Raw genomic sequence first — 25906 nt, 5'->3', positions numbered from 1 at the left:
AACCTCCCTTGTGTTTTATCATTGCTGAATACTGAGTACCGTATTCGCGGTTTCTTGTTCTGCCATATGAACCTTAAAAACATTGACCTTAATGTTCTAAAGCATGACTGGGTTATTGCTATTGGCAACATCTGGAATTTATATAGGATTTTTGGTAGCATTACCATCTTTACAATGTTTATTCATCCAATCCAAGAGAGAGGTCTATTGGCTATTTTTAACCATTTCAGCCTCAGGCGTTAGCCCATTTTAGGCCAATTTGTTTTCTGCTACATATTTTTGGTAAAAAAAAAAAAACAATAAATCGCAATTAAACGTATTTTGATTGGTTTGCACAAAAGTTATCGCGTCTACTAACTACGGGAAAGATTTATGTCATTTTTATTGTTTTTGTTTTTTACTAGTAATGGCGGTGGATCTTCACTACATCACATCTGTTTGCTAGCATGGTTTTACACAGTTCTTTTTTCAGCACCTAAGCACTTTTGGACTTTTTTTCACTGGCGACTTGCTGAAGCACTTTTTGTCACTTTGTATGGACTTTTATGTGGAAGTATCACTATTCATTTATTATTGCCACTCATTTAATGTTTTATTTATATGTGTCTGATATAGTTTTATTTGCACATATTATTGCACAGATATTTGCACTTTGCACTCTAATTTTCTGTATGCACCTTAGGGGGAATTTAATTATTACTCCTACTATCGGTGAATATTTACAACCTTTTAGCGCTGTACACTAGCACGGTCACTTTTAAAAATGGTTTAGATTTTTTGAACAGCAGCACTTAGAGTTGTTTCTTTCAGTTTTCATTTTGCCATAGCGCAGCACTCCTTTTTGATTTCACAAACGGTAAAGTGTGCTCCTAGATGGTGCTTGCTAACTGTGGGGGGGGGGGGGCGGTCTGACTGGATGAAGACAGATCAGTGTTCCTGCTCACAAGATCGCCATCTTCTTCCCTGTCAGAACGGCGATCTGCCTTGTTTACATAGCTCTGCCTCTCTGGGGAACGATTGCGGGCGGCCGGCGGTGCCCGATGCAGGCGGACCTGATGCGGCCCTGCTGATTGGCATACCCGGTGTCCAATCAGCACACGATTGCGCCTCCGACGGTGTGCATGCACCGCCCAGTGGCTATTGCACAAAATGACGTACAGGTATGTGATTTTGCGCAATAGAGCTGACCTGCAGCCTCCTAAAGGCGGTCGGGATGAGGTTAAGTTCGATTTTAACCTCATTTAATAGTGGAATATAATTTGCTTGGTATATTTTCCCTAATGTTGGTGTTAATTCTATTTTCATATTTTAAATCAGTTTCCCCCATGTAAAAGGGAATTCTTTCTGTAGGGCTTGCTCTTCTTTTTTATTCAGATTTATATTTAGAGTTTCTGATTTTATTGGATTAAACTTTAGGTTAGACAGGTCATTTTTTTTTAAATTCTTTTATTAAATTTGATAATGTTGGGGGTGTGGCGACCAAAGCAAAGGCACAGTGAGAGAGCTCCGCTGATCTGCCTGGCAATTATCCTGTTTCCCTGCAGCCCTGATAACTACTGAATCACCGCAGCATTCCGACTAGCCTTCCGCCCTGCTACGACCAGGGGGCGGCCATCTTCAGTGCCCCGGAAGACATCTATGGTGCCTGTTACTCCAATCAGTTCGAAAGCTGGGCCTCGTCTGCCTTCCAACATGGCGACCCAAACCAAGGACATAGACCCAGCGCTTCGAGAACAGAATAACTTTGCTGCCCCGATGCAGGCCCTCTCTACCTGCCAAGCCACCCTAACAGGTAAGATAGACTAGGTACAGATGGACATAGGTCTGATAAGAAGGGACATGGATAAATTTCATACACGGCTGTCGGAAGTCGAGCGCCGTGTGAGTGATGCAGAGGACACACAGATCACACAGCGTCCCTTCATACCCTCTGCACTAAGGTGAAGGCCCTGGAGTTCCGGGCGGAGGACTCTAAAAAATCGCAATAGGAGGAATAATCTGAGGATTCTGGGATTACCGGAGGGCTCTGAGGACCCCAACCCTGCAGTTTTCACAGAGCAGCTCCTCCGTACCCTGCTGCCTCAGACAGCCTTCTCCTCCTTCTTTGCGGTGGAGCGTGCTCACCGGATGCGCGGCGGAGCTCCTGGAGCCCCACCGCGCAAATTCATCCTACGCCTGCTAAACTTTCAGGACAGAGATCTGGTCCTGTGGGAGAGCAGGAAGATTGATACTCTGCGAATTTGAAGGGGCCAAGCTCATGATTTTTCCAGACTTCTCAGTTGAAACGCAGAAGTTGCGCAAATCGTTTGACCATGTCAAGCTTGCCTTGCGACAAAAAGGCCTACAGCATGTTGTTCCCAGCCCGTTTGAGTACAAGATGGTGAATCCTTTTGTTTTTTTACATCTCCCGAGGAAGCCTCTGTGTGGCCGGCGTCCCTACCTCGTCGTTAGGGCTGGTTTGAGTCTGTTACCCCTTTCTTTGCTTTCTATTGTCTACTGGCAAAGCCTGCTGATTTATTCTTGAGGCAATTGCGACACCTATATCACCTATGGAGGATTTATTGTGGACTATACTTTCAAGACCTGGCCCAACATCACTAACTCTGTTGCAGACTAGGCCCAATGATGACATTATAACCCCTCTCTCTTCTCATCTGGGCATGGCTCCCGCATATCTATTGCAGTGCAGGGGGGGGGGGGGTAAGGGGACTGTTCTCGTTAATACATATGTTTTTTTTTTGCCAGGGATATTGCACTTCTGCAATGAACGCTGCAACTAAGAACTGTACCCCCAGACTAGTCTGGGCGATTATCCTCCTGCAGGGAGGCTATGTTCTGCCTATGGTAGGGTTTCTTTGCTGTGTAGGCGGTGAGGTTGGTGTTCTCCAACACATAGACTGTTCTTATAACCTGTAACTATCTATTGTTGGTTTTAGTTAGAGAGATTGGCCTGTGTTGAAATTTTATGCTGTGCCCTCTAGGCACCTTTTGGTATACAGTTCCCCATTTACCGTTAGTCATGTTATGTTTGGGGTCTCAGGGACACCAGAGTTTGCAGTGGTGCGGGGTGAGGGGGGGTGGAGTGTTGGGGAGAATTTTTTGGGCATTTCAGTTGCATTTATTTTCTGTTTTTTCTTTTTTTGCTGAGCTATATACATTGTCTATTATGCGATCCACCATGGTGGGCCTTGGCCTACTGTACCATTATGTGTATGCTGGATGATGGATTGAGGTCTGTGTTGTGCCTGATGGGTCTGGGGGGGATCTGGCTGCGGTGGGATGGTCTACATATGTACCCCATTTATTATGGTCCCTCTAAAATTGATATCCTGGAATGTGCGGGGGTTGAACTCCAAAAGTAAACGTTCCTTGATATTCTCGTTTTTGAAGAGGTATCACCTGCACATATGTATCTTCCAGGAAACGCACCTTGCTGGTGCTAGGGTGCTCTCCCTTAAGAAACCATGGGTGGGGTCTTACTATCATTCCACCTTTTCGTCCTATTCCCATGAGGTTAGTATCTTAATCCATAAGACCCTCCCCTTTGAGCTGCTTGATCTCCACCTGGAGCCGGATGGTCAATATGTGATTCTACATGCTATATGTGACTATGTGGATATGGTTATTGTTGGCTCGTATGTGCCTGCTGTGGTAACGGTCCTACACAAAATTCAGTGTATCGTGGCCCAGTATCCTACTCCTAATGTGCTTCTTGCTGGGAACTTCAATATGCCGCCTAAACCTAGTATAGATAAACTGTACCCTGACCTTGCGGCCGACTCAGCTCTGTCCCGCTGGGTGGAGATATTTGGCCTGCATGATGCGTGGCAATGGAAAAACCCTGATACGTGGCAGTATACTTGCCACTCAGCCACCCATGCCCCTTTTTCACGTATAGACTTGATTTATGCGAGCAATTCTCTGTTGCCCAGGGTGGTTTGCTGTTTTGGTTTGCCATTTTGCCGCGTGGCCTCTCGGACCATGCTACAGTGTTGGCGGGCCTTGGCACGGACTCGGCCGCGGGTCAGGGACTGTGGAGACTTTCTAGATACTGGATTGTGGATGAAAGACTAGAACCGCTGATGTCACCTGAGCTTAGGGAGTATTGGGTGCACAACGACCGCACTTCGCCGGCCATGGTTTGGGAAGCGTTCAAGGCCTATGCTAGGGGCAGGTACCAATCTAATATATCTAAAATTAGGAAGGAATCCTGCATCATGCTGCCTGAGGCCGTGGCACGTGCTGGGTCACTGGAGGTAAAATACTCAGACACACTAGATGGGAGCACCTACTCTGATATGCTGTCTGCCTACAGGGAATTGGCATTGATCCGTGCCGAATCTTGCAGACGCTTCCTTCTTTCCCAGTCCCACCGTATATTTGAGCAGGGAAAGCATCCGGGCAGACTCCTTGCCTGGTTGGCGACGGAAAGGACAGGCAGCTCCTGTATTGCCAATGTCAGGGCAGATGATGGGGAGTTACAGTTGTATTCAAAATTATTCAACCCCCCCAATGCTGTAAAGGGTTTTAGGGAATTTAGTGTACATTTGTAATTGTATTCAGAATGAAATCCTACAAGGACTTCTTAAAGAACCATATGCAACTAAAATGGCATCAATTGGTTTTGTAATACAGTAGTAAATGTTTCTTTTGTGAATTCTTCATTGACACAATTATTCAACCCCTTAAAGACTACCACTCTGAAGAACAGAGGTTCATTGAAGTGTTTTAAATCAGGTATTGAAAACACCTGTGGATGTCAGGGAGCAGCAATAAAGCCTAATAAGCACCAATTAGGCAGCTTTAAAATAACTGTGATACTCAGCTCCTTCTAGACATTTACTGGTGTGGTTACAAACATGGTGAAGTACAAACATGGTGAAGTCAAGAGAATGGTCCAGGAAGACAAGAGAAGAGGTGATTACTCTTCACAGGAAGGGCAATGGCTATAAGAAGATTGCAAAGATGTTAAACATACCAAGAGACACCATAGGAAGCATCATTCGCAAATTCAAGGCAGAGGGCACTGTTGAAACGCTACGTGGTCGTGGCAGAAAGAAGATGCTGACTTCGACTGCTGTGCGCTACCTGAAGCGTCGAGTGGAGAAAAGTCCCTGTGTGACTGCTGAGGAACTGAGAAAAGATTTGTCAGATGTGGGTACTGAAGTTTCTGCTCAGACAATACGGCGCACACTGCGTAATGAAGGCCTCCATGCCAGAACTCCCAGGCGCACCCCCTTGCTGTCTCCAAAGAATAAGAAGAGTCGACTGCAGTATGCCAAAAGTCATGTGGACAAACCACAGAAGTTTTGGGATAGTGTTCTGTGGACTGATGAAACAAAATTAGAACTGTTTGGGCCCATGGATCAACGCTATGTTTGGAGGAGGAAGAACAAGGCCTATGAAGAAAAGAACACCTTGCCTACTGTGAAGCATGGCGGGGGGTCAATCATGCTTTGGGGCTGTTTTGCTTCTGCAGGTACAGGGAAGCTTCAGCGTGTGCAAGGTACCATGAATTCTCTTCAGTACCAGGAGATATTGGATGACAATGTGATGCAGTCCGTCACAAACCTGAGGCTTGGGAGACGTTGGACCTTTCAACAGGACAATGATCCCAAGCATACCTCCAAGTCCACTAGAGCATGGTTGCAGATTAAAGGCTGGAACATTTTGGAGTGGCCATCACAGTCACCAGACTTAAATCCGATTGAGAACCTCTGGTGGGACTTAAAGAAAGAAGTTGCAGTGCACAAGCTTAAGAATGTGACTGAACTGGAGGCTTTTGCCCATGACGAATGGGCGAAGATACCCGTAGATAGCTGCAAGACACTTGTGTCAAGCGATGCTTCACGTTTAATAGCTGTTATAACTGTAAAAGGATGTTGTACTAAGTACTAAGATTGAATGTCACTTGGGGGTTGAATAAAACTGATAATGATGTGAGCACAGAAAAGACATTTGTGGTTATTTCATTATAAATGTTATGTTATATTTGTCTAACCTACACATGCCTCTTTGATTTAATTGTAAACAGGATGACTGAATGATCAAAATCAATGTCAAACTGGCCAAAACAATCAATTTCAGTGGAGGTTGAATAATTTTGAATAGAACTGTATTTTCTGACCCTACAACGATCAATAGGAGATTTGAGGAATATTATGCAAACCTGCACACATCCAGGGCGACCTATTCTCCTGAGGAGTTGTCGGTCTACCTGGATGAAGTCGACATTCCAACCCTTACAGCTGCAAACACCCAGTTTCTAGATGCACCTATTTCACTAAAGGAGGTCAGGGATGCGATCAAGTCTTTACAGGTTGGCCAGACCCCAGGACCTGATGGATTTCCTACAGAGTTCTATAAAACCAATCTTGAACTTATGGGCCCCTATTATTTTGACATGATTCGTGCTGCATTGGATGCCAGTTCCCTCCCACCTTCTATGTCAGAGGCTGTTGTTGCCCTGTCCAAGCCTGGGAAGGATCCTGAATTTTGTTCATCCTATAGGCCAATATCATTACTTAAATTCTGACTAAAATACTGGCCAATCGTCTGAACTCTGTGATACTGACACTGGTGCACCAGGATCAGACCTGTTGCATGCTGGGTAGGGGCACAGATATCAACATTTGCAGCCTCCACACTAACTTAGCCCACGGTACAGCACAAAATACGCGAGGGGCGGTGGTCACTCTAGATGCAGAGAAGGCCTTCGACTCTGTGGAATGGAATTACTTTTGGCAGGTACTCACCCGATTCGGCTTTGGCCCCAAGTTTATTGCTTGGACTCAATAATTATACAAGACCCCGGGTGCGCACTAATGGTGTGTTGCCCCCCACCCCCTTCTGTCTTAACAGAGAAAAACGAGACAGGGCTGCCCACTGTCATCTGGGTTGTTTGCTTTGGCTATTGAACCCATGGCTATTCTGCTCCGTTCTGCGGAGGTTGTGGGGGGATTGGTGGTGGCACCCTTGGTGGAGCGTGTGTCGCTCTATGCAGATGAGACTCTCCTGTATTTAATTTACACCTCAGACTCTCTTATGGTGGCATTGACAATTATTGATAGACATGGTGAATTCTCTGGGTTGAAGATAAACTGGAATAAATCTAGCAGGGATTGACCGATTATCGGCAACATCGATATATCGGGGGCCAATATGCACTTTCCCCGATGTATCGGAATCGGCCCCTGAGGTTACCGATATTGTCAATATTTAGGGAAAGTGCAAGTACCGGAGTGATGCCTGCAGCTAGAGGCATCACCCTGGTCCCGGTGTCCATAGCCGATGGTTGGCTGACTTGTGATGAGAACCGATGCGGCTGAGAAGCCGCCCGGCTGTCATTAGAAGGAGCAGAAGGGGACTCCCCCCCCCCCTCCTGCCACCTTCCGCGGCTCGCCCGAGCATCCTACCTCCACCGCCGCGGAATAGAATACCCGATCAAAGCCGCATTCAGCTCCGATCGGGTCTCCAGGTAAAAAACCCGGAAGTGATGCCATGACATGACATGACATCACTTCCGGGTACTCGGCACCGAATTAAAAAAACTGACAGCATTCAAAGCAGCCAAACTTAGAGTTTTGAATGCTTTTCAGTGCCGAAGAGGGGTCTTTTAGACCCCCAGATCCCTCCACAAGAGTACCTTTGTAAAAAAAATAAGAAACATTTTTTTTTAAATGTCCGAAAATATCGGCCGATATCGATATCCGATGACCAAAATAATGGTATCGGGAAATTAAAAAAACAATATCGGTCGATCACTAAAATCTAGTATACTCCCTCTCACTGATCTGACCCCCCCCCCTCCTTCCCAACCTGCCCCCTTACAATGAGTTTCCCAATTTAAATATCTGGGTATTGTGATTCGTAATGACTTCTCGTATTATTTAACAGACAATTTAGACCCAGTATTGCAACAATTGATCGCTAAATGCCAGATATGGAAGATGCTCTCCTTGACACCGGTAGGTCGCATAAACTTACTCAAAATGCCATTTCTCCCTAAGTTTACCTACATCTTTAGGAAAACCCCAATTTCCATACCAGCACCACTAATTTGATGGGGTAGTCTCCTCTTTCATCTGGGCTGTCCCTAGAATTGTAAATGGAAACTACAGCTTCCTCTGTCTTCAGGCGGTCTTGTATTGCCTTGCTTCAAAAAGTATTACTGGGCTGCAGTGCTGGTTACAGTTCGCTCAGAACAAGTCTAACCCGGCAGTCAATCTGGAAAATGGCGTCTGCAAAAGTTCGGGCATCCTGCAGAATTTATAGCATGCACTGCCCCCTTTGCAAGGCTGCCAGTGTAATGGATTGTTCTCAATCATCGTCTGGGAAGACCAGGTGATGTCAATCTCAAAGGTTTTAAATGCCCAGACTCATCTGACCTTGCCCAACAATCAGCACCATGGGATCTTTTAAGCAGTTGTCTAGAAAACTGAAACTGAAAATAGGTGAGGCTCACAAAGCTGGAGAAGGCTATAAGAAGATAGCAAAGCGTTTTCAGATGTCAATATCCTCTGTTCGGAATGTAATTAAGAAATGGCAGTCATCAGGAACAGTGGAAGTTAAAGCAAGATCTGGAAGACCAAGAAAAATATCAGACAGAACAGCTCGCAGGATTGTCAGAAAAACAATTCAAAACCCACGTTTGACTGCACGATCCCTGCAGAAAGATCTGGCAGACACTGGAGATGTGGTACACTATTCCACTATAAAAAGATACTTGTACAAATATGGTCTTCATGGAAGAGTCATCAGAAGAAAACCTATTCTACGCCCTCACCACAAAAATCAGCGTTTGAACTTTGCAAATGAACATATAGACAAGCCTGATGCATTTTGGAAACAAGTTCTGTGGACCGATGAGGTTAAAATTGAACTTTTTGAATGAGCAAAGGTACGTTTGGAGAAGAAGGGGCACAGAATTTAATGAAAAGAACCTCTGTCCAACTGTTAAGCATGGGGTGGATCAATCATGCTTTGGGGTTGTATTGCAGCCAGTGGCACAGGGAACATCTGACGAGTAGAAGGAAAAATGCATTCAATAACATTTCAGCAAATTTTGGATGGTAACTTGATGCCATCTGTGAAAAAGCTGAAGTTAAAGAGAGGATGGCTTCTACAAATGGATAATGATCCTAAACACACCTCGAAATCCACGGGGGATTACATCAAGAGGCGTAAACTGAATGTTTTGCCATGGCCTTCACAATCTCCTGACCTCAACATAATTGAAAATCTATGGATAAACCTTAAAAGAGCAGTGCGTGACAGACAGCCCAGAAATCTCAAAGAACTGGAAGACTTTTGTAAGGAAGAATGGGCAAAGATACCTCAAACAAGAATTGAAAGACTCTTGGCTGGCTACAAAAAGCGTTTACAAGCTGGGATACTTGCCAAAGGGAGCAGTACAAGATATTAACTCTGCAGGGTGCCCAAACTTTTGCAGATGCCATTTTTTTGTTTTCTGTTATTTTGAAAGTGTAAATGATGGAAATAAAATCTAACTTTTGCTGACATATTATAAGAATGTCTAATCTGTAATTTGATGCTTTTTGGAGATTTTTCCATCTTTCCTTGGCTTCTGTATGCACATTAATACAAATTTTTACCTGGGGTGCCCAAACTTTCGATCCCCACTGTATTGATCTATTTATTTTTTGTATTTTATCTTCTACTTATTTTTCTTGTATCATGTCATAGTTCAATCTCCAGTTACTTCTCTTCTCCTGGTTTCCTAGTTAATTCTCTTCTCCTGGTTTCCTATTAGTTTCAAATTAGTTATTACTGGGGCAGATCTGATAATGACATTATTTCTATTGATGTTTTTCCTACTGATTCTAACAGTCTGTGCTCCACCATTATAAAATCTAGCGCTAAATACATTCAATGCACTGGGGAATAGAAAGTATAGTCCTTTGTCCCAGGGTGTTGACCTCTCCATACATCTACCAGTGGCAGTTGGCATTGGTATAATTTATTTTTTACCATCCTGAGTTGATAGTCTCTAATCCCCAGTGCATGTGATGAACTGTCAACTTTTGGATCCATGCAGAAATGTAGGTCTCCTGCCAGGATTAATTTGCCCCTTTTATAGTCCATCAGCTTTCCTAGGACTTCTTTCAAGTAACCTGTCAGGTTCTTGTTAGGGCAATATATATATGTACATTCCATACCCTGTATTTTCCCCCTCAGAAATATAAATCAACCTTCAGGGTCCACCTTTCTATCTTTAATGAGAACTTCACTTATCTTGCCATCCCTTATTGCCACTCTTTTTGCTTTTTGGTTGGAGAATATCCATAGTCAAAAGGTGTTTTGAGCAGGGGCGGCCCGTCCATTGGGGGCGCAGGGGCACCCCCCCTATCCATGCTTCCGGCCCACTAATCTACATGCAGGGCGCTGGACGCATGGAGTTCAATGGGTTTTTTTTTTTTTTTTGAAGCACGTGATTAGAGCCAGAGGCTCTAATAGGCTTCAAAAAAGGGTGGGCTCGGGCGCAGTGCTCACCCAGTTGTGTGACAATAGCGAATGAATATTTGCTATTGTCACACGGATCCTCCTCCGAACGCTGCTGCCTGCTCTCCCTCCCTCCACATGTCCAGGCAGGGTGGATGCGGGCTGGTGTGGTCCGAGATGGGGGGGGTATGGTGTGGCCTGTCTGCCACCCCGGCCCATGGAGCACCAGCACCCACTGGTTTTGAGTAACATTTGTGTCTTGTGCTAAATGTGTCTCTTGTGGAAAGATTATACTTGCAGAATATCTTTAAATTTCTTTTAGGATCTTTTGTCTTTTTGCTGGGTTGCTGGGTTGTTTAATCCTCTTACATTACATGTTAAGAATTTTAATACTGTCATAATATATCTTTTATCCTCTACCCCTACTCCTTCCTCTTTTGTTTTTACAAGGTAAAAAAAAGGAGGGCCAAAAGAAGAGGTACAGAGTAATCTCTGGGATTGAATTGCCTGTGTTCACACCAGGAAAAACAGGATTTTTACTACTCACAGTAAAAATTCCATAATGATGGACACACCTTGTTTATTCTTGACCATTGGGTTATACTGCCACCAACAGGAGTAGGACACTAGGCAGAAAAGAGAACTCAGCACCGCCTATGGGCATTCCTAGCTGATATTAAGCAGCTCAGTTTTGTAAAAAAGCAGTACAAGTAGAGAAACAACAGAGGAGTGGGTGCTGTGTCTGTCAATGAACTCAGAGAAAGGGATTTTTTGGTGACTAATAAAAATCCAGTTTTAGCTTACGTTCATTGATGGACACAGCTTCTTCTTTATTCTTGACCATTGGGATGTCCCAAAGCAGTGCCTCAATAAGGGGTGGGGGAAAGAAAAAAAAAACAATTGGAGCAATCAGGCAAACATGCCAACCACCCAAACAACCCCTAAAGGGGGCCACAAGGAAGCGTAAACAGCCACCTGCAAAATTTTGCGCCCCAAGAAACACCTGAAAATGCAACATATCGAAAGGGAAAAGTTAGTAAGAGAACGCACAGACCAGGAGCTGCCTCGCAACCCTGAGACATAGATGCCGAAAGCACCAGAGGCACTAGCGCCCTAATCAACCAGCAGTAGTTCGCAGTGGACAAGGGCACATGAACCACACAGACCACATCCAAAAGTGTGCAGCGCAAGCTCCTTAGGATGCCAGACATCACCACAAGGAAGGTGGGGCAATATTCTCAGGTGAGAGGTTGACTCCACCTGCCAAGCAGGAGACACACAAAAGAGGAATCACCCTATCCCTGTGAAAAAACAAACAGGAAGACGAACAAGCCAACTCAGACGCGCCCCGCAGAAGCAAAAATATTTCAAAGACCAACCCTCTGAGAAAGAGAAGCCGGGTATTATCCTCCATACATTCCAAGGTAAGGCTTCTGGAGAACCACAACCCCAACTCAAACCCAATAAGGGTCACAGAGCGGACACTGGGAACATCAGCGATTAACCCCTAGAAAATGATCCAGGGCAGTCTAGACCCTGGGGAAACGATCCTATAAAAGAGGCAACTACCAGAGAACATTTAAGACCAGCCATACCATGTCAGCCTACTACAGACCAGTCTGGGGCCACCCAAAAGGACTGGAACCCCTACAGTTGCCATCCCATGAACCCCACAGCAGACAAGGGAACATAGGGTATCCAATGCATCTGCCCGGGATATCTGTAGTCTCCCTTAATTGTTACACCACCTTCTAAGGCAGGAGATCAGGACAACCCCTCCAGGTATGCTCCCCTGTAGGCAAATCTGCCGAAAAACAAAACCGTCTGGGTACAGAACTCCCTTTCCATGCCAATTCTCAATACCGGATCTGTGCACATCAGAGAAGGCCAGATACATACTGCGCCTCCCACCACAAAAGGACAATGTACATGTCGCCCTGGCTCAAGACCTAGGCCACAGTGGTGGTAACATATGATTGGACAGGAAGCTCACAGAGAAGAGTAAGAGAAAAACGCCCGGGTCAACCTTAACTCTTGCGCCTGAAGACAGTGAAGAGCAGGCAAGCCAAGAGCTCTCCCCTCAGCTGGATAGGGTGGCATTCCATAATAATGACTGTTCATAGGAAGGGAAGAGAATATCCCCCAGTTAGCCAAACAGTGGGCCGGAACCACCATAAGAGGAAAACCCTCACTGATCGGTCCAGAAGAACCGGTCATCTAAGGAAAGGCAGGGTCACCCTGTATGAAGGGTTGCGATTCTCTAATAGAACCCCTATGTAGTTGGTTTTGCCAACAGCCCATGGGTATAGGATAGTTTGAAGGTTTGGTGCCTATAGCCAAGAATGGGTGGGACTTTAAAGGCGACTGACAAGGATTTTTGTAAAATATAACAATTTATTAAGTAAATAAAATAAAGCGCAAGAGCAAAAAATAAGTAGAGTTCAATATTTTGTATTGGGTTAAAGACCCATTGGTGAACGTGAGTAAGTACTGAAAGTTTGTGACAAGGTGATATGGTGACTTAAGTGAATATTGTTCTCTGCTGTTCCATGCGTGTAGTTCAGCCTGGAATTTTGCAGAGAAGAAATAGAAAATATCCTAGAAAATCCAACGCGTTGCGGCTGGTTATGGTAGTATGCCTTTAGTCAAATGTCTTTAACCCAATACACAATATTGAACTCTACTTATTTTTTGCTCTTGCGATTTATCGTATTTACTTAATAAATTGTTATATTTTACCCTAAAACCTTGTCACTCGCCTTTAAAGTCCCACCCATTCTTGGCCTGAGGCACCAAACCTTCAAACAGGTCACCCTGTATGGACCGCAATTCCCTCCGCAAAATCTTCACATGGAACTGCTCACACAAGGCCAACAAGAAAGGTGGGTACCATAGGGACCAGAGTCCACAAATAAGACTGCTGATAAAGACACTACACTTACTCTTAGCCAAAAAGCCTTGTCTGAGACTCCATAAGGAAGGCAGCCGGCTGAGGCCCAGCAAAGGGAGCCACCCACTTGAGGCCCGGCAAAGAGAGCCGCCCACTTGAGGCCCGGCAAAGAGAGCCGCCCACTTGAGGCCCAGGAAGGAGAGCCGCCCACTTGAGGCCCAGGAAGGAGAGCCGCCCACTTGAGGCCCAGGAAGGAGAGCCGCCCACTTGAGGCCCAGGAAGGAGAGCCGCCCACTTGAGGCCCCATGAAAGGAGCCGCCCACTCGAGGCCCCATGAAAGGAGCCGCCGACTGAGGCCCCTCGCAAAGGAGATCGCCGGCTGAAGCCCCACAAGGAAAGCCGCTAGCTGAAGCCCCACAAAGAGAGCCACCGGCTGAGACCCCACAAAGGAGACTGCTGGCTGAAGCCCTGCAAGGAAAGCCGTTGACTGAAGCCCCGCAAAGGGAGCCACCGGATGAAACCCCGCAAAGGAGCTCACCATCTGTGGCCCCGCAAGGGAACCCATCATGCGACGCCCCGCAAGGGAGCTCACCATCTAAGGCCCCGCAAAGGGAGGACATGGTCTAAGACCCCTCTAAAGGGAACCGCCAGGGTCCGAAGACCCACAAGGAGCCCACAGTCTGAGGGATCCAAAAAGGAGACAACCATCTGAGGGTTCCTGCAAGGGAGCCCACTGACTGAGACCCCGCAAAATGGGATCACGGTCTGAGACCCCTCAAAAGGGTACCAATGGCTGAGGCTCCTAGGTCCAGCACGGGCCCCAAAAGGATGGCCACCACCCAGGGCCACAAACACAAAAAAAGGCTTCCGCCTTGACCTCCACACTACAGCAGGGAGGAGGGCAAGGGCCCTCCAGCAAGGCAGTGGTGCCTCTGGCCGCCCCGCCACTGGATCGGGTAGTCCTGCCAGCCAAGGGAGCTCTGCCGGCAGGTTGCACAAGCCGGGGCCTAAAGTTGCGGGCACGGCCATACCACTAGTAGGCCTCAAAAGCCGCAGCCTAAAGTTGTGGGTGCGGCTGTACCGGTGGTAAGCCGCAAAAGCCACAGCCTAAATTTTCAGGCGCGGCCGCCGCAAAAGCAGTGCCTTAAAGCAGTGCCTTAAACCAGTGTTTCTCAAATCCGGTCCTCAGGGCACACTAATAGGCCAGGTTTGCAAGGAAACTGAAATACATCACAGGTGATATCATTTGCTGCTCAGTGATTGCAGTATACTAATCTGCATCTCCTTTGCCATCAGTTATTCCCCTGTGACTCAGGGGGACTTCCCAACAGTCCCCAACTCAATATGCCCCAAACACCTTAGGGGGATAGAGAGAGAACAAGCCTGGGAGAGGGGAGGAGAACCCCATAGGGATCGACCACCCCAGGGAGTACCTGCCACCGCATCTACTTACTGTTCCAGTGGTGCGAGCGGGCAACACTCCCAAGACGGAGCCCCCTCTCCACTGAAGTGAGGGGGCTGTCTGCCAGGGTAACCCTGTGACACAGACTAAAGGCACAGGTCATATGTGTTCCGGAGAAACATTTAACTCGCTGGCCGCCCCAGTCCAGGATGGGGCATCTCGCAGTCGACCCAGCATGTAGCTTAAGGTCTGCGCATGCTTTCTGGCCAGACTGGGGTGACCTTCTGGATCTGGATTATCCAGCCTGTCGCCCAGCCTAGCTGTTGACAAAAGATCTCTGATGGAAAAAATTCAAAGAAAAGAGAAAAAAAGTAATGGAACTTCAGGTCCCAGCATGGAGCCAGGTCCTTACTTCTCACTAGGCAGAAAAAAACCGAGCTGCTTATGGCAGAAAGGAGGTTGACTATCGGCTAGGACTGCCGATAGGGGGGTGCTGAGTTCTATTTTCTGCCTAGTGACCTACTCCTGTATGTGGCAATATAACCAAGTGGTCATATAAAGCTGTGTCCGTCAATTAATTTAGGAAAAAGAAAGATTTTTAGCTACAAAAGTAGATCTATCTGGAGGTGACTTATCTTGCTGTCAAGCAAGGCAATAATACCTGATGGAATAGAGGGCCCCTGACCACTAGATCTGTCCTGTTGGCAAGAGGCCAGGGTCATCTGCTAGAGTATGCCTGTGTACCAGGTTCTTCTAGGCCAGTTTAGTGCAATGAGAATCACAGTATTCCTCTCTTGCTTGATCTTTTTCAACAATGAGACAGAATTCTGGTCCTGGCATAAACAGAAGTAGTTTGATGTTAAATATGGAAGATAGGATGTCCCCAGTTTCTGAAATAACTGGATTTTTGTCTTACAGTAAAATCCTTTTCTCTGAAGTTCATTGACAGACGCAGCTTCATATAATTCTTGACCATTGGGTTATGCTGCCCCCTACAGGAGTAGAACACTAGGCAGGAAAAAGCTTTACCACGCCTATGGGGCCCTCCCTGCAGGCATACACCCACAAACTCTGCTATAGACTTCAGTTTCATTGCAAGCAGTGTTTAAAGGAAAAACCCAAACCCATTAAAGATAGAGGAGGCGGGTGCTGCGTTTGTCAAGGAACTTCAGAGAAAAGGATTTTACGGTAAGACAAAAATCCATTTTTTTTCTATCGTTCATTGGCAGACGCAGCTCCATATAATTCTTGACCATTAGGATGTCCCAAAGCAGTATTTGCATGAGGTGTGGGAAAAACGCAGAAAAAAAATGTAATTCCCAACAAGGCTAAAACTTTAGCCAACCAGAGAATATAGAGCTCACCCAGGAACAACAGAAGCTCACCTGGACTTACAACCCTCAAAGAGACTAAGTCTCTTTCAAACAAACCTGGCAAAACCTTGCAGCCAAAAGAAGCATCCAAGGATGCCAACACATCCACTTTATAAAATTTTGTTTGCACAGACGACCAAGTTGCCGCCTTGCAATTGTATCACTGACGCCTGATGGCGAAAAGCCCAAGAAGCACTTAGCGCCCTAGTAGAATGCCCCTTCACAGGAAAAGGTAGGACCTGAACCTTCAGCAAATAAGCCTGAACCACCGTCTGCCTGATCCCCTTAGAAATTGTCACAGCAGACGCAGCCAATCCCTTTCTAGGTCCTTCCGTATGGACAAAAAGAGAATCTGATTTCCTGAAAGATTCAGTAGCCGCCAGGTAAACCCTAATCGCCCAAACCACATCAAAAGAATGCAAAGCAATTTCCTTAGAATGCTTGGGCTTAGGACATAAAGGAGGCAGCATAATGTCTTCATTTAGATGGAAATCCGAAACCACCTTAGGAAGAAAGGACTGACTAGGTCAAAGTACCACTTTATCTCTGTGTACCACCAAATAAGGCGAACGGCAGGAAAGCGCTTCCAATTCTGATACTCTGCGAGCAGAAGTAATAGCCACCAAAAAGGCAACCTTCTGAGACAAGGTAAGCAGAGGAATCTCACTAATGTTCTAAAAAGGAGTTTTTTTTAAGAACAGACAATGCCAAATTCAGATCCCACAGAGGTAATGGGGATCGCCTCGGAGGGGCCACATGACAGAACCCTTGGATAAAAGAGCAAATCAACACATGCGAGACTACAGGACGTTGGAAAAACACAGCCAAGGCAAACGATGATCCACGTACGAGGATAGATCTTCCTGGAAGTAGACTTCCTAGCCTTCAACAGTGTAGGAATCACTGAATCAGGAAGACCCCTATCCTTCAATACCTGGCATTCAACAGCCACACCGTTAAAGCCAGCGACTGTAAAGCAGGATGGAAGATCAGCCCTTGAGACAGCAGATCTTCCCTGAGAGGAAGTCTCCAAGGAGCATCAGCAACCAATCTTACCAGATCTGCGTACCAAGACCGACGAGGCCAGTCTGGAGCCACCAGAATGACTGGAATCTCCTCCGCCTCTGTTCTGCGCAGAAGTCTCGGCAGGAGTTTCAGCGGTGGAAAAGCATAGATCAGCTGATAATGACCCCAAGGAGCCACCAGTGCATCTACGGCGTCGGCTATGGGATCCTGTGACCTGGCTACAAACCTTTAAACCTTCTTGTTGAGCCGAGAGGCAAACAGGTCGACATCGGGTGTCCCCCACCGGGCACACAGGAGATGAAACACCTCCGGGTGTAGAGACCATTCCCCCTGACAGAACACCTGATGGCTCAGGTAATCCGCCTGCTAGTTTTCCAAACCTATGATGTGTACCGCAGAGAGAGCCGGAACAAAACTCTCTGCCCATTTCAAGAGCTTGGCCACCTCCCGGGCCGCTAAGACACTCTTGGTGCTCCCTTAATGATTGATGTAAGCCACGGGCATGGCATTGTCTGATTGAACCCAGACTGGACAACCTTGTAGACGATTTGTCCAGTGACAAAGGCAAAGCTTTATTGCCCTGAGTTCCAGAACATTGATCTGTAATCTGGACTCTTCCACTGTCCAAGACCCCTGGGTGCACAGCTTCCCCAGCACTCCTCCCCAGCCAGACAGGCTGGCGTCCGTGGTGACCACGGTCCAATACAATGGAAGGAGACTTGCCCTGGCGCAATGCCAACGAGCAAAGCCACCTTACAAGAGCAATCTTTGTGTTGTGACTCAACCAAATCATAGAATCCAATGACAGTCCCGATAGAATCCAATGACTTTGGATCTTTGTTCCATTTGCCCAGAATTTCCCTCTGTATTGACCTGGTGTGGAAGTGAGCAAATGGGACCGCCTCGAAGGTCGACACCATCAGGCCTAGGACTCCCATGCAAGTCTCAGAGAGGACAGATTGCTGGACAACAACAAACTAATCGCCCCCTGCAACTTCTTCAGCTTGTCCAGGGAAGAAAAACCTTTGCCGAAGCAGAATCGAGAGTCAGACCTAGGTAGACCAGTCTTGAGGATGGTACCAGGGATGATTTTGCAAAATTGATGGTCCAGCCAAACTCTTGCAGAGACCTTACAGTGATTGCCAAGTCCCCTAACAGAGCTGAATGAGAATCTGCTCTTAACAGGAGATCGTCCAGGTACCCCAGGACCGCAATCCCACTCTGACGTAGAAGTGCCAATATTGGAGCCAACACTTTTGTGAAGACCTTGGGTGCAGATGCAAGACCAAAGGGTAATGCCACAAATTGAAAGTGCTCCTCTCCCACAGCGAAGCAAAGAAATCGCTGGTGTCCAGCGTAGATAGGGATGTGTAGATATTCGTCCTTGATATCGATAGAAGCCAACAGGCCTCACTGATGTAGGGGCGCCACCACCGTGCGAATAGACTCCATTCAAATCTTCTGTTCCCGCACGAAGAAATTCAGAGCTTTGAGATCCAGGATTGGACACACTTTGACACCCTTCCTGGCTACAGTGAAAAGGTTTGAATAAAACCCCTGAAAACATTCCCGAGAGGGAACCGGCACAATCACTCCCTATGACAGCAGATCTTGTACCGCCTCTCGTAGGTCCGTTAATCGATCTGGAGAAAGAAGGAGGTTGGATGGGAAGAACCTGTCCGACGGTCAGGACCTGAATTCAATCTTTAACATGATCGGATCAGTTCGATAACCCATTTGTTCTGAATCAAGGAAGTCCATAGTTCCGGAAAGAAGCAAAGACATCTCCTCACCCCAGAAACGGGTGAGGGCGTCCCTTCATGCAGACGAAGATTTGTCTGCAGATCCAGATTGGCCTGTTCTCAGCTTACCCGACCATGTCTTCTTGGAACCCCCAGAAGACCTGAATGGCTTAGCTTCTTTCTCCTGCGACCCGAAGGTACAAAAGGGCCGCCTATGAGCAGTAAATGAAGGCCCCAGTCTATTACGCAGTGTCTTGCCCTTGGTGGATCGGGGGAAGAAGAGTACTCTTCCCATCAATAAGGCCTTTGATCAACTCATCCAGGGAGGATCCAAACAACCTGTCCCCCATAAAGGGAAGGTCCACCCAAAAAAAACAGCTAAGACGAAGTCCCAGCAGGGAACTAAAACTAGGCAGAAACAAACCAAAGCCTATAGCAGAGTGTGTGGGTGTATTGCAGCAGGGACGGACCCATAGGCGCGGTAAAGCTTTTTCCTGCCTAGTGTTCTACTCCTGTAGGGGCAGCAAAACCCAATGGTCAAGAATTATATGGAGCTGCGTCTGTCAATGAACAATAGAGAAATTAGATTGAAGATCCATTCCCCTTGTTCCACGTTGTGGAGGCTGAGGTACTCTGCTTTCCAGTTGTCCACTACTGGGATGTGGACTGCAGAAATTGCTGGGCAGTGAGTTTCTGTCCATGCTCTGATCTTCAGGATGAGGATGGGGAGCTTGGCTTCGATCATTGACCATTGTTCCCTGACCATGAGGGACTGGAACACCCCTCCCCAGCCTGAAAGACTGCCATCTGTTCTTATCACTTTCCAGTGATAAGGAAGGAAAAACTTTCATAATGTTAAAGGATAAGCTCAACTTTTGGTAATGTTACATGTTGCACCTGTAATTGGGGCGTGACATTGCACCTGCCTATGCCCATCTGATCCCCCACTGTGATAGCGCATCACAATTAAAGTGCAAAGCTCCGCTTACACAGCTGCTTCATTCATTCACAGTGATCTGTGAATGAATGAACCATAACTACTGTCGGCCACAGCAGCAGACAGTTTGTAGTTCTCAATAAACTGCAAGGGTGCTGATGTGAGCTCTCCTAGTTCATTAATTTACCTGCTCTCCAGTAAATGTCTGCTGATCATGGGTGCAATGCTCTGTAGGCTCCAGAAATAAATAAATGCAATTTTTTTTACCTCCAATAATATGTGCGTTTATTCTTTTTTTTTTTGTTAAAGAAAATCCACTAAGTGAAGGGATTACTTGCTTGGCTGGATAGGAGCATAGCTAGGTCAAAGAAGGAGCATGCTTTTTTTTCAGGTTGACCATGTGTTGTGCCAGAGAGGTCTTAAATAAAATGGGTAAATGGTACAGCCTGAGAGGGGGCCGCCATGAGGCCTACCACTCTCATGGAGACTCTCATTATGGGATGTCTCTCTGATCTCAATTCTCAAGCATAAGCTCTAAGAGTGAATTCTCTTATCTGAAAGAAAGAATAAGAGCCAAGTATTCCAGGTGCAGAGAAGGCTGGAGAGCAGATTACTGAAAAGTAATCACCCAGCGGAAATCCTGGAGTAACCTCAGGGATCGAATGCTACGGCACATGTGGGTTATATCCCTCCCTCTAGTGGTTCATCTACAAATCTCTGCTTTTAAAATAATAACAAAAATATGGAAGCGCACACTTGTAAATCTGTAAAACCCATTAAAAGAATTACATTATTTTGTAAAAATGTAAAAAAGTCATATAAAAATTACTTCAAGGTAAACACTGCAATAATATCGCAAAATAAGCTCTCAAAAATACTTTAATTTTTATAGGAGAGTACAAGCACATGAAACATGTCAATGACTGAAACAAGAGATGTCGAGAAGAGCCTGCCATTAGTATCAACTGGGGCTTACACGAGTCCTCTGGGCCTAAAAACTTTATAATTAATGCTCAGTAGTAAACTTGGAAAGCCAGTCTGTAATTCAATTAGGGGTAGGAGTGGCTGGTAATCTCACACTACCTATTCAAACTAGACACCCTACATCGCTCAAAGAATGGGAATTTTTGCCCTGCAGGCAAGAACAATGTATGTAGACGTTCACTCATTGTATAGGAGTTTGAACTGGGCCTTATATAAAAAAAGAATATAAAATGATGTTTATTCTCCACTACAGTCTGCACTGTACATAACTAAACTAAAAGGTACAATAGCCAAGTCTGTCTAAAGAAAAGTGTATTAAAACTTTGAAAAGAGACTTAACATTCTAACAATATTCAAAAATGTAGGATCTGAGAAATACCCACTTCCTTTTCCTTGGATAGCTTTCACTTGAATCTAAAAAAAAGAAAAAGCAGAAAAGAGAAAGTTGCATTTAAAGTCCAGTTTATTAAATATTAAATAATGTTAAATTAAATTAGAATATGAAAAAGGAACCAAGACCCATCGTCAACACAATATACAGTAGGGGAAATAATTATTTGATCCCCTGCAGATTTTGTAAGTTTGCCCACTTACAAAGAAATTAAGGGTCTATCATTTCTGTCATAGGAGTATTTTAAATGATAGAGACAGAATATCAACCAAAAATGAAGAAAAAACACATGATACATATGTTATAAATTGAGTTGCAGTTCAGTGAGTAAAAGAAGTATTCAATGCCCAACCAAAACATGACTTAGTCCTTGGTGGAGAAACCCTTGCTGACAAGCACAGAGGTGAGACATTTTTTGTAGTTTTGTGACCCAGGTTTGCACACAACTCAGGAGGGATTTTGGTCCACTCTTCTTTACAGATCTTCTCTAAACCCTGAAGGTTTCTTGGCAACTCGAATTTCAGCTCCCTCCATAAGTTTTTTATAGGATTAAGGTCCAGAGAATAGCTAGTCCAATTCATGACCTTAATGTTCTTCTTCTTTAGTTACTCCTTTGTTGCCTTGATGGGTTTTTTTGGGTCATTGTCATGCTGGAAGACCTATCCACGAACCATCTTCAGTGTTCTGGCTGAGGTAAGAAGGTTCTCATCCAAGATTTTACAATACATGGCCCCATCCATTGGCCCCTCAATGTGGCAAATTTAGCCAGTACCTTTATCAGAGAAACAGCCGCAAAGCATCATGTTTCCACCTCTGTGCTTGACTGTAGGGATGGTATTCTTAAGCTGGGTGCACACTATACAATCGTCTTTAGATTTTTTCCTTTACATTTACCAAAGCCATATAATATGAGTTCAAACCTAAACACTTTAAATTTGTTTGCAATCAGGCAGGCCCTTGCATTAGATAGTTGAAGGTAAATCTAAAGGAAATCTAACAACAAAAGCTGTATAGTGTGTATCCAGCTTTAGATTCATAGTCCGCATTTTTTTTCCTCCAAACACAGTGAGTTGAGTTAATCCCAAATAGTAATTTTAGTTTCATCTGATCACAGCAGCACTTTCTTCCAATCCTTCTCTGAATCATTGAGATGTTGATTGGCATGACTGCACATGTGCCTTCCTGAGGAGAGGGAGGAGGAAGAAAAATGCTGACTATGACCCTAAGAACACCATTCCTACAGTCAAGCACAGAGGTGGAAACCTTATGCTTTGGGGCTGTTTCTCTGCTAAAGGAACAGACCAACTTTGCCACATTGAGGGGCCAATGGCTGGGGCAACGTATTGTAAAATCTTGGATGAGAACCTTCTTACCTCAGCCAAAACACTAAAGATGGGTCATGGATTGGTCTTTCAGCATGACAATGGCCCAAAACATACTGTCAAGGCAACAAAGGAGTGGCTCAAGAAGAAGCACATTAAGATCATAGAGTTGTCTAGCCAGTCTCAAGACCTTAATTCTATAGAAAATTTATGGAGGGAGCTGAAACTTTGAGTTGCCAAGTGACAGCTAAGAAACCTTAAGGATTTAGAGAAGATCTGTAAAGAAGAGTGGACCAAAATCCCTCTTGAGATGTGTGCAAACCTGATCACCAACTACAAGAAACATCTTACCTCTGTGCTTGCCAACAATGGTTTCTCCACCAAGTATTAAGTCATGTTTTGCTTGGGGATCAAATACTTATTTTACTCACTGAACTGTAACTCAATTTATGAGAATTGTACAATGAGTTTTTTTCACAATTTTTTGTTGATTATTTGTCTCTAATATTTATAATACACCTATGATAAAAATTATAGACCCTTCACTTCTTTGTAAGTGGGCAAACTTACAAAATCAAATAATTATTTTCCCCAGTTTAGGTTGTGCACATTCTACACTACACAAAACACAAAACTGGTGGATTTTCATAATAAACATTCACCACAGCTTTGAGAAAAAGTTTGGGATTTAATAAAAACAGTAGTGATGGGTTGAAGAACACGAAATTCACCAATACCCTCTTGCTTATCCATTAAATAAATATCTGCACACTCTCTAAAAATGATACATTGGCACTTTCCCCTTAAACGTTATTCAACATGAATTATTTTTTCATAAATGTGGCCTTGTTCTGGGTTTACATCCTGTTTTGATGTCAAGCTGCTACTGGCCACCACCAAGATGTGCTGTTAGGACTGCCTTATCTGTACTTTGTGTTTTCACCTGCATAAGATGCAAATTGATCATGTCGTTTTATGATGTTTCACAGTGTCATGTGTTGCCCTGTATGCACACAGCCTTTAAGAGAGTAAATGTTCACATTCCTAAGTCAGAAGTTTCTGTTTGTGTTCAAACATGAGGCATGCGGCTTGGCACTGCATAGGTTAACGAGTGACTTCTGTCTGTAGTACTAACATTTCCTGTGATGAAACAATTAACATGCTGGAAGAGATGTGTATCATCATATTAGCATGCCAACATTTGCGATGCAATACACATGAAACCAGAAGCATACACTGGACACTGTGTGACCTGGAACAAAAAGTTGCCTGCCATTAGGGACAAGCTAGGTTATTGAATACAGTTGGGAAAAATAATTTGATCCCTATCAGATTTTGTAAGTTTGCCCACTAACAAAGAAATGAAGGGTCTATCATTTTTATCATAGATGTTTTTTAAACAATAGAAACAGAATATCAACCAGAAATCCCCCAGAACCAGAAAAAAACACATAAAACAAATGCTATAAATTAAGTTGAAGTTCAGTGAGTAAAATAAGTATTTGATCCCCAAGCAAAACATGACTTAGTGGAGAAACCCTTGTTGGAAAGCACAGAGGTAAGACGTTGCTTATAGTTAGTTACCAGGTTTGCACACATCTCAGAAGGGATTTTGGTCCACTCTTCTTGACAGATATTCTCTAAATCCTTAAGGTTTCTTGGCTGTCTCTAGGCAACTCTGAGTTTCAGCTCCCTCCATAGATTCTCTATAGGATTAAGGTCTGGAGACTGACTAGTCCAGGCATGTCCAACCTGTGGCCCGGAACCACCAGCAAGGCGGCCCACTGCCCCCTGACAATTTTTTAATTTTTTTTTTGTTGGGGAGGAAGGAAGTCGAGTCGGGGGCACGGCCACAGCAGCTTCCAACTAACTGTAGGAAGAGGCTGCTTTGGAGGGGAGGAGGGGGGGGGGCAAGCGCCGCCAGATTGCAAACAGAGCGGGGATCTCCTGATTACCCGGGCGCTGTCATACGAAGCCCCGCCTCCTGGACTGGCTCCTATGATAGAGAGCACATTGGTGACGTCTATCATAGGAGCCGTCCGGGAGGCAGGACTTCGTATGACAGCAGTCGCCAGGTAAGCTGGAGTTCCCCGCTCTGTGTAATTCAGTGGCTCTCCTCTCTCTTTATTACAGACTGCATTGGATGGGCATGTACTGGTGAGGCTGCATTGGATGGGCTTGCACTGGTGAGGCTGCATTGGATGGGCTTGCACTGGTGAGGCTGCATTGGATGGGCACTGATCAGGCTGCATTGGATGGGCATGCACTGGTGAAGCTACATTGGATGGGCACGCTACTGGTGAAGCTGCATTGGATGGGCACGCAATGGTGAAGCTGCATTGAATGGGCAATGTTTAGGCTGCATTGGATGGGCACGCACTAGACTGCAGGTGCCGTGCGATCTCCCGGCTGCTGGAGACTTAGGATGTCCTGGGCTGGAGCACCCCAATAGATACGCCCCGTTGCGTGATGTTGGGGAAACCAGTCAGGGACCAGCATTGCTGGAGCGGAGCGACGCCCCTAGCATCAAGGGGAAGAACTCCTCCAGTGAGGCCGGGAGAAAGGGAAAGGATAGACAGGTGCTGGTGGTAGGGGACTCAATCATTAGAAGGACAGATAGTGCAATCTGTCACAAAGACCGTGGGTGCCGAACAGTCTGTTGTTTACCTGGCGCTCGGGTTCGGCACATCACGGATGGGGTGGACAGATTATTTGGTGGGGCTGGGGAAGACCCAGCTGTCATGGTACACGTGGGTACCAATGACATAGGCAGAGGAAGATGGAGAGTCCTAAATTATTTCAGGGACTTAGGCGCTAAGTTGAGGAGTAGGACCTCCAAGGTAGTATTTTCAGATATACTACCTGTACCTCGAGCCACACCAGAGAGGCAGCGGGAGATTAGGGAAGTTAACAAGTGGCTGAGGAGCTGGTGTAGTAAGGAGGGTTTTGGGTTCCTGGAGAACTGGGCCGACTTCTCAGTCGGCCACCAGCTCTATGGTAGGGACAGATTGCACCTAAATGGGAGGAAGCAGCCGTACTGGGTGAGAAGATGGCCAAAAAGTTAGAGGGGCTTTTAAACTAGGTGATGGGGGGGAGGGTACAGATGTAGAATAAGCCAGTGGAAAGCAAGATTCAGAGGGCACAAATGGGGACATTAGGGGTAGGGTGTTCAGAGCTCCTAAACCCAAGGTGGGTATGAGGAAAAATCACCAGAGCAGCCTAAAAACATCAAATGAGGATATATGTAAATGGCCAAAATTGCGAGGTTTGTATACCAATGCCAGAAGCCTGGCCAACAAGATGGGAGAGCTGGAGCTGCTGATGTTTGAGGAGGACTTAGATTTTGTGGGTATAACAGAGACTTGGTGCGACAACTCT

The 25906-nt window shown here is 45.6% G+C and overlaps 1 protein-coding gene across 1 annotated transcript in view; it reads right to left on the bottom strand.

The window, feature by feature from the left end:
• USE1 (unconventional SNARE in the ER 1) overlaps window positions 1–25906 on the bottom strand; it is a 194929-nt gene that overhangs the window by 20803 nt on the left and 148220 nt on the right. The window contains exon 6 of the mRNA XM_082273953.1: window positions 21199–21229. Coding sequence (XP_082130079.1) covers window positions 21199–21229 — 31 coding nt within the window. The remainder of the gene's footprint in view (window positions 1–21198; window positions 21230–25906) is intronic.

This window comes from Pelophylax lessonae, assembly GCF_965119305.1.
Source record: "Pelophylax lessonae genome assembly, chromosome: 1".
Taxonomy (NCBI): domain Eukaryota; kingdom Metazoa; phylum Chordata; class Amphibia; order Anura; family Ranidae; genus Pelophylax; species Pelophylax lessonae.
The sequence above is the reverse complement of the archived record's forward strand: the minus strand, read 5'-3'. Positions and strand labels throughout refer to the sequence as shown.